The sequence below is a fragment of the Cryptosporidium hominis genome, assembly GCF_000006425.1.
Source record: "Cryptosporidium hominis TU502 chromosome 6 CHRO016162, whole genome shotgun sequence".
Classification (NCBI taxonomy): domain Eukaryota; phylum Apicomplexa; class Conoidasida; order Eucoccidiorida; family Cryptosporidiidae; genus Cryptosporidium; species Cryptosporidium hominis.
This window is the reverse complement of record NW_667170.1, coordinates 1-9,288: the sequence shown is the minus strand read 5'-3', so window position 1 is coordinate 9,288 and position 9,288 is coordinate 1. Positions and strand designations below refer to the sequence as shown.

Here is a 9,288-nt window from a genome sequence, read left to right as displayed (position 1 = left end):
AAGCAGCTTTCAAACAAGAGACTCAATGGCAAAAGCAATATACTTGAAATATTTTGATTGGTTAGTTTTTAGAATAAATAATCCCATGACAAATGGATTGATGAATAATAATAGTGGAGGAGGTATCGGACAAGATATTTTGTCTAAGAAGATTTTTCAGGAAAGATCAATAGGTCTTTTGGATATTTATGGTTTTGAAGTCTTTGATTGTAACTCTTNTGAACAATTTTGTATTAATTTTAGTAACGAAAAGCTTCAACAACAGTTTAATCATCAGATGTTCCAAGAAGAACAACAAGTTTACGAAGGAGAAGGTATCGATTGGACAAGGATCGATTTTATTGATAATAAGGTAATTATTGATTCTCTCGAAAAGAAGCCAAATGGTATTTTTCCACTATTAGATTCCGAATGTTTAATGCCTCAAGGATCAGATTCATCATTCTTAAATAAGATTTTAAAGTTTTCAGGAGATTCAAATAAGACTCATAATAGTAACCAGATCATTTATAAACCAAGTAAGATGTCAAATAGCAGCTTTGCTGTTTCACATTATGCTGGTCCAGTAATTTACGATACCAGAGGATTTTTAGAGAAGAACAGAGATCAACTTCATTCAGATGTTACAGATCTTTTAAAGTTATCAGAATCATGTCTAATAATTGAATTATTTGATTCCAGACAATCAAATGAAAATTTAGCAAAAAGATCTTCAATTTCAAGATCCGGTACCGGTATAAAATTGAGTGAAGACCAATCATCAAATGCAAATTCAAATACAATTAATCGACCAAAAGGAATTCTAGTAACAGTTAGTGGAGCTTTTAGAGATCAGCTTAATGGACTGATTGAGACTTTGAATAGTACATCTCCAAGCTATATTAGGTGTATAAAGCCAAATAGTAGAAAGGCAGTGCATGAATTTGATAGCTTGGATGTATTACGTCAATTAAGATGTGCAGGTATGCTTGAGAGTATTAGGATTCGAAGATCTGGATATAGTGTAAGAAGAAAGTTTAAGGATTTTTATAATAGATATAAGATCCTTTATCCCTCTTTTGAGTCTCACGACTTTACTGGAGCTAAGAATTACTCATTGATTTGTAGGAAGATCTTAGAGAAGTTTCAGAGTGATCTTCAGGAGGGTCTAAATGAGGAGGAAAGAAGAAAGTGGGATTATTCTTGGCAAATTGGAAAGACTCAAGTTTTTGTTAAAGATTCCTTACAAACTCATCTAGAACATTCAGTATCTGAAGCTTGTCACAAATATTGTACAAGTATCTCCGCAACTTGGAGGATGTACAAAGCAAAGAAAGAGTATAAACAAATTAGAAAAGCTTCATTTAGTATCCAATCAAGATGGAGGTCATTCCAGATTAGGAAATCTTTCTTAGCAATTTTGGGATCTAGAACTCAAGCTGCAAGGGTTATTCAAAGAAGATATAGAGATCATTTGAAAATAAAGGAACAAATTAAACAGAAAGAAATCAGAAATATACCCGAATTGAATACGGTACCTAAAGATATTGATCATGATCAAAAGGTACCGAAATTATTGGATAGAATTGAAAATCAAGATAATGATCAGAATTTATCGTCAAACTCAGTTCCAACAAATGTTTCAAGACTTTGGGAGATTTTGGATTCTTTACAGACAAATAGTGACAAAACTAGACAAGATCTAGAACAAAATAAGGAGGTAGTGGAGAGAAAGGATGAAGAGATTGCAAATTCAAAGATAGAAATAGGATCACTCAAAGATAGAATAACTTTATATGAGGGCCAAATTAGCTCTTTAGAGTCAAAGATTAAGTTAATGGAATCTGAGCATAAAAGAATCATCAGTGATTTGGAATATAAGATGGAGATTTCAAAGATTTCTATGGAGACTGAGACTAGTAGGATTTCAGAATCCTATGAATCACAGAAATCTGATCTCAATAACAAGATTTTGGTTTTAGAGCAGAAAATAGAGGTTGAGAAGAACAGAGTATTGTATTTGGAAAGACTTTTAGAGCAATCTGATAAGGATTTGTCAGCTCTTAGAAAGCAGTTTTCTGCAGAAATTGAGGATAGACAACATGAGAGAGAATATTGTATGAAAGAGACAGAAAGGTACCGTGAAACGCAGGTAAAACTTCAAAATCAGCTTTCCATTCTAGAGCAGTCCAGATTAGCCTCTATGAAAAATGTGGAAGATCTGAATAAGTATAAAACAAGAACTCAAGAGCTTGAGAAGGAGAATTCTGCTCTAAGACAGGAACTTAGTGAAAAGAATGAACGAATTTCCCAGCTAGAGGCAGCAAATCAACAACTAAAGTCCTCAAAACAGTTGGGATCGCAAAAACTCGACCATAGTTACTCAACCATAATGAGTAGATCTGACATTTCTACATGTGAAGATGTTATTTCTCTAAGCGGAAGCGGAACTCCAAATTACTACCATATTCATCCTTCACAAAAGTCTTCAGCAAATTCTTTAAGGTTAGCAGAATTAGAAAACCAATATTCTGAACTTCTCGATATCAATAACCAATTAAGAGAAAATGTTGATATCTTAGAGGACGATAAAGCAACTTTGCAAAAGAGGATTCTTGAACTTTTTGTTGAAAGAAGAGCATTAATGGATGAAAATAAGTCTTTAAATGTTAGAGTTCGTCAGAAATCTACACAGGTCGATGCCCTTAAATCTACTCTAACAGAACTCAGGAATACCGCTGAAAACAGTCTAAATGAGATCAGAAGTGAATGGGAAAGTTGTGTTCAAAGACTAGAAGCTACTCAATATGCTTTAATGGAATCCAGCAAAGAATTGGAAGTAGTTCGATCAGAAAGAGACGAGCTTCTAGCTTGTCTAGATGATGTACAACACTTCACTGAAGCTACGATGAAAAGAAGACAAAGATCTCTAACTTCTTGCATCACCGCCAATGATCCTGATCATATAACCGCTGAATCTTCTGAAATTCCAAGCTATATTCCTTACGATAACAATATAGACTCCTCGAACAATCTCAATATCATGAATGCTCACTCTCCTATGGTTAATTCTTATAGAAGAAAACATAATAAAGGTACAGAGAATTAATGCTTTTTTTTTTCTTTATAATCTTTCAAGTTACCTATATGCATGCATGCATGCAAATTCCTAGGCGAGACGAGACGAACGTGTAACAATATATCCATGTTTTAAAATTGAAAATTTAACTTTCAGATTTGTTAGCTCTTGGAGCTGTAATATTGAAATGGTAATGAAAATATTAATTTTAGAAAATAAATAAGTTTTTTTTGATACTTTGTTAGTGAATAAATTAGTAGCAACATTTAGCTTTGATACCTTAATCTATTTATATTATATGTTTTTGAATGCGCGCCTTGTTTGAATCTGTCTCATATTCTTTTTAATTTAAGAAGAAATTAATCAAAAAAAAGAGGAGAGGAAGAAAAAAAGAAAACTAATCCCAAATATGTTCAAAAATCAAAAGAGAAATGAATATCTAGTAAACTCAATATTAAAATTACTTTACAAAAATCCATTCGCATCCCATTTTATGCAGTCTCACTCTGCTTCCATGCAAGTATTTTTTATTGGCCCGCCATTTTAATCCACCCAATCCCCACACTATTAGATAATCTAAAAAGGGTTTCTCTTTTTGGCGGCAAACCCTCACCCCCCCATAATAATTAATTTCTTTGTATCCCACAAAAATTAATTAAATTGGTTAAAAGCCGAAAGAGGGATAGAGGAGAGGAGGGCGGTAAAAGGGGAAAAGAATTAAAGAGGAGAAAAAGAAATAATGCAAAGAAAGGTTTGAATCCCAAAGAAAAGAGTGAAAGAAATCAAAGGGGAAATAAGGAAAAATGGCAGTGAAGCCGCAGATTAAAACAGAAAAAGATGGAGGAAAAGAAGAGGAAGACCAGTCTCGTCCTCTTGATCAAGTTGATATAGATATAATGAGAAAGTATGGAATGGGGCCATATGTGTCGAAGATTAAACAGGTGGAAACCGAGGTCAAAGATTTAATGTCAGCTATTTCAAAGCTGAATAGTATAAGAGAGTCAGATACAGGTTTGGCTCCTCCATCTCAATGGGATCTGGCAGCTGATAGACAAAATATGCAAATGGAACAGCCCTTACAGGTCGCAAGATGCACAAAAATTATAGATGCTGGTACAGAGGAAGCAAAATATATGATCAACATTAAACAAATGGCCAAGTATGTAGTTGGACTAGGAGATAAAGTTGCTCCAACTGATATAGAAGAAGGAATGAGAGTAGGTGTTGATCGTACCAAGTATAAGATTCAGATACCTTTACCACCAAAAATAGACCCTTCAGTTGCAATGATGACTGTAGAAGATAAACCTGATGTTACTTATAATGACATTGGAGGAGCAAAAGAGCAGTTGGAACGTCTAAGAGAAGTTGTAGAAATGCCTTTATTACATCCTGAGAGATTCGTACAATTAGGTATTGACCCGCCAAAAGGAGTATTATTGTATGGTCCTCCTGGTACTGGAAAGACTCTAACAGCAAGAGCCGTAGCAAATAGAACGGATGCATGTTTCATATGTGTTATTGGCTCTGAGTTGGTACAGAAATATGTTGGAGAAGGAGCAAGAATGGTTAGAGAACTTTTTAAATTAGCTAGAAGTAAGAAAGCATGTATATTATTTATAGATGAAGTAGATGCAATAGGAGGAGCAAGAGGAGATGAAAGTGCTCATGGAGATCATGAGGTTCAAAGAACTATGCTTGAAATTGTGAATCAACTCGATGGATTTGATGCAAGAGGTAACATCAAGGTCCTTATGGCAACTAACAGACCAGATACTTTGGATCCTGCTCTTCTTAGACCAGGAAGATTAGATAGAAAAGTTGAGTTCGGACTTCCAGATTTGGAAGGAAGGACCCAGATTTTTAGAATCCACGCTAAAGTAATGAGTATGGAAAGAGATATCAGATTTGAGCTCCTTTCTAGGCTTTGTCCAAACTGTACAGGTGCCGATATAAGATCAGTCTGTACTGAAGCTGGAATGTTTGCAATTAGAGCAAGAAGGAAAAGCATCAGTGAAAAAGATCTTTTGGATGCCATTAACAAAGTTGTTAAAGGTTACAAGAAGTTCTCTGCAACAGCAAAGTATATGGTTTACAATTAAAAATTACAAGGATGATGCAAGTAAATATCAAAAGGAGAAAATTGCAATAATAATAATAAAACTTAAGTTAAATATAAGAATATACCATTCTAGTAGTCATTCATTGCATTGTATCCATAATACTCGTTTTTAAGATTTTGATATTCATACCAAGTATCCTCCTCAAAATCTTTTTCAGCTCTTAACTTTCTATATCTTTGAGCATATGCAATAAAAGCTACCAACAATAGAAATATACCTCCCAAAGCTATAGCAAATGAGACGCTTGGTTGTGGAACTGGATAATATCCAACACTATTGATTATTCCAAATGCTTCGTTCATCAAGAATGCATATAGACATAATGTTAGTGAACATATCAAAAAAGCAGCGAAACTGAAGGCTGTGGATAATCTCAAGCTTGAAATGTTACTCCTTAAAGAGCAAATCATTGCTCCTGTTAACATTCCGCATGTTATTGCCAGAACTATAGCTGTAGCATATGAGATATTCTTTACGATTCTATATGCATCACACTTGTGCGAGTACCAAATACATAATGGGGATGAGCAAGTCAAACCAAGTGCAAGCTTTCCTGCTGTTATACATGCAATTTCCCAAACCTCATTGTGCGACTGTGTCCTTCTCCCTATTACTGTTAAGAGCCCCCAATAACGTGGGTAGGGATAAAACCCCTTTCCTGCTGCATTATATAGCCAAGAAGATAGAAATATACTCATCATTAAAAGTACCATAGATCCAACACTAGCTGTTAGTGCTGCTATATTTAAATCTAACTTTCCCTTTTTTTTTGCCATCTCGAATTACACTCTTCTATTCTTCATTTTAACTTAGAAAATGCATGAGTTAATCAACTGGTGTTTGGCGGGCTCTCCCTAAGAAAATTAATATTGGCACACGGAAATAAATTAAATAATATTAATAATTTTTGTGTGGCCAAAGTAAAAGTTAAAAATGAATGTGTGAAATATCTATTTAGTAAAATAAAATGATTTGGTTTTACATTAGTTTTGGTTTTTTAGTATTTATTATATATGGTAGCATTGGTAGTGTATTGTACAATCAATAATTATTATATTAATAGTAAATACCAAATTCCAGAAATGAGTTTATTTTACTCTCTTAAGTTTTCTGAGAGGCTTTTATTGAATAAATTTACTTCATTTAGTTTATTAAAGATTCTGAAGAAATATAACTTAGGGTCTTATATTTCGAATAATTTTGAATAGTAGATGTTCTGAATGAGAATTTAAAATATTAGTAGTGAAATAAAATAGTTTCTGAGTATATCCAAAGCATTATTATATTGGATTTGCTTGATTTTCGGGAAAAAAATCAAAGAATATTGAGTAATTGGTGATCTTAAAATGCTCTCTATAAGAAGTACCAATAAATAGAAATAGGAAATAAATTGAGTTAATAATTAACTATCAAGAATTTTGAGGAAAAGCCCACGTAGAAATGACTCAGCTTCAGTGTCAAGAATTTGAATCAAAATATTAATAGTTTCTTGAATCAAATTTTTTGAAGAGAATTTTTCAATGATAAAATTAGTAATAGTATTTAAAGCATTTTGATCAGATTCACCAATAATACGTTTCATTTCCAATTCAACATATTCTTTATAATTCTCAAATTGGACTGATTTTAATATATTTTTCCAATTTTCTGCAGAAAATACCTCTTCTTTGCTATTAACTAAATGATTAATATCTTTCATCAGATTAATAGAGGAACTCGACGACGAGTTGTTATTACTTCCATCAATATTATTAATATTTTCAAGACTTTCAATAGGATTTTCAAATTGGTGTTTCTGAAATTTGGGTAAATTAATAGAAATCCTTTCCATATTAGTATTGTTGAAAACACTGTTGTTTTGAGTTCCAGTATTTAGAGTATTATTTGCTTCTTTTTTAGTAAATTTATTGGGACTAAGAATGTTTTCAAAGTATTTGTGAGGTTGATTGGGGCTAAATGAAATAGACTCAGCCCTGGACTTTGAGTTAGCATTGCTTTCATGATCATAAATTTCTGAATCAATATTATAATCAGAATGAGAATAATCCAGTTGCTTTGACTGAATCAATTCTTTATCAGATTGAATAATCTCAGAAATCATATCAAAAGTTTTCTTATTGGAGGATGATATGAACTTAAAATTATGATAAGATTCTTGTAAGGTATCAAGCAAATATCTAAATGTTAAATCATTAGAAATGTCCATCTTTTCTGGAAATAACTTAACAAGTTCATATAGTTCATCATCTAATTCTTGTAACTTTTTCTCAAACTTTTTATTTTTTTCCTCAAATCTTTTCATTCTTAATTTCTCCTTTGGGTTTTGTGGGAACCCAATTAGTACTCCGCTCTTGTGCATTTGTGAACTTATCCCTGAGTCATCTAAATTTGAATATGAAATTCTCTTGTTATTTCTTTCTTGATCATCATTGTTTGAACTTTTATTATCGCCATGCTCTGTAGATGTTTGTTCTTGTTCTGAATTCAATTCAAATGTCATCCCTGCCAATAAACGCTGAATTGATATTCTCAGTTTTGAATCTGAAGCTGAAAGTTCATTAAGTATCGTTTCAATTGTGCAATCTCCCCCTCTATGCTTCAGCAACTCATTAATTCGATTACTTTGCCATTTTGCTATTTCTTTGTCAATTCCATGTTGGTACTTTACTAACAACTGTCCGCCTGAAATCTTTATTCCATTCAAAGCATTAACTGCATTTATGACACCTTCTGGAGAATCAAACTCACATAAACCAAAAGATGAAAGCTTCTTTGTTGTTGGATCCTCCTGACGGCTCCATCTCAAAATCGTGCCGCATTCACTTAGTAACTTTCGAATGTGTGTATTTGTGACTTGAGCTGGAATCTTCCCAACATACACCGTTGTCATTCCTGGTGCTACATTTGAGTCAATTCCAATTTCCTTTGACTTTGAATTAATATTTGACCATTTTGAATTCTGAAAAGCTATTGATTGACTCTTTATTACCCCTCTTCCTTGGTTTGACAACCCCAATCCATGATAACGAGTTTTTGTTGTTTCATCCTTCTTACTTGGATTCTGATTTGACATTTATTATTGCTCTTAGCTTCCTTATCAAAGAAAAATTAGTAACATCCAGTACAAGTATCACAACTATCTCAGTTTCTTTGTTACTTTTCCTCTACTCAAAGTCCAATACCTTTTGATATTAATTTCCAAATAAAATTCTCCTTTTTGAATTTAGCTATTTTCAAAAAAAAGAATTACCAAATTGTATCAATTAAATCAACTTATTCATTAAAAAATACTGCAAATATAATTTAATTAATGAAAGCATATTGACATTTTTTTGTCGTGCCGCCAAATTTCCATTCGTATTTTATTATTTTAAATAATATACTACTAGCTGCTGCTAAGCTATTGATTCTTTGTCAATAAAAAAAATTAAATTTTACAAACAGTTCTCTGCCTTTGATTATACAATCAAGCTTATTTCACCTTGCTATTTCTTTATTGTCATTTCTTCTCTTTTTCTTTTTGTTTAATTCACAATTTTTTTCTCTTTTATCATCTTCATTTAAAATACCAACATAAATATTTTTATAAAATTTCAAAAATCTGCATTTCCACATTAATACGTAATTATTTCTGCATGCAAACACCGGCACACTGACAATTATTTAATGAAAAATTTTGTTTGTTTGCATGTAATGCCGGTATTAATTTGGAAAAAAATGTGCGCCTAATTCGAAAATTATTTTCTATAATTTATTATTAATCAGGTTCGATTCCCACACTACCCATTTTTTTATTATTTTGAGTGGATGAGGGGCCACACAGTGAAATTTTGCCCTCTTCATTTTTTGCTTGTTTACATGTTAAATATTTGGGAGGGTAGGAGGCAAGAAAAAAAAAAACAATTAAAATAAAAATTGCCTCATTAATAACTTTAATGGAGTCAATATGAATCATGTCACTGCTTTCTTGGAGCGAATGGATGACCTTTCAAGAAAGAATTACATAGAAAGAAATGGAAAGGGAAAATTATTCGATTTGCTAAGGAAAACTGCTACCCAGATTTCTTTAAAAAATCAACTTTTATATACAGAATATAAAACAGGGAA

General features: G+C 32.3%; 4 protein-coding genes across 4 annotated transcripts; 2 read left to right on the top strand and 2 right to left on the bottom strand.

Annotated features, from left to right (window-relative positions):
- The first annotated feature begins 25 nt into the window (after window positions 1–25).
- Chro.60497 (myosin-related protein) lies at window positions 26–3,088 on the top strand. Its single annotated transcript, XM_660981.1, has 1 exon — window positions 26–3,088. One exon carries the CDS (start codon window positions 26–28, stop codon window positions 3,086–3,088), a length of 3,063 nt encoding a protein of 1,020 aa, XP_666073.1.
- Window positions 3,089–3,861: 773 nt separating this feature from the next.
- Chro.60498 (26S proteasome ATPase subunit) lies at window positions 3,862–5,160 on the top strand. Its single annotated transcript, XM_660980.1, has 1 exon — window positions 3,862–5,160. One exon carries the CDS (start codon window positions 3,862–3,864, stop codon window positions 5,158–5,160), a length of 1,299 nt encoding a protein of 432 aa, XP_666072.1.
- Window positions 5,161–5,249: 89 nt separating this feature from the next.
- Chro.60499 (multi-pass transmembrane protein) lies at window positions 5,250–5,957 on the bottom strand. The annotated part of the gene is made up of 1 exon (XM_660979.1): window positions 5,250–5,957. One exon carries the CDS (start codon window positions 5,955–5,957, stop codon window positions 5,250–5,252), a length of 708 nt encoding a protein of 235 aa, XP_666071.1.
- A 626-nt stretch (window positions 5,958–6,583) lies between these two features.
- Window positions 6,584–8,254, bottom strand: Chro.60500 (RNA-binding domain protein). Its single annotated transcript, XM_660978.1, has 1 exon — window positions 6,584–8,254. The coding sequence occupies one exon, from the start codon at window positions 8,252–8,254 to the stop codon at window positions 6,584–6,586; it is 1,671 nt and encodes a 556-aa protein (XP_666070.1).
- Window positions 8,255–9,288: the final 1,034 nt, after the last annotated feature.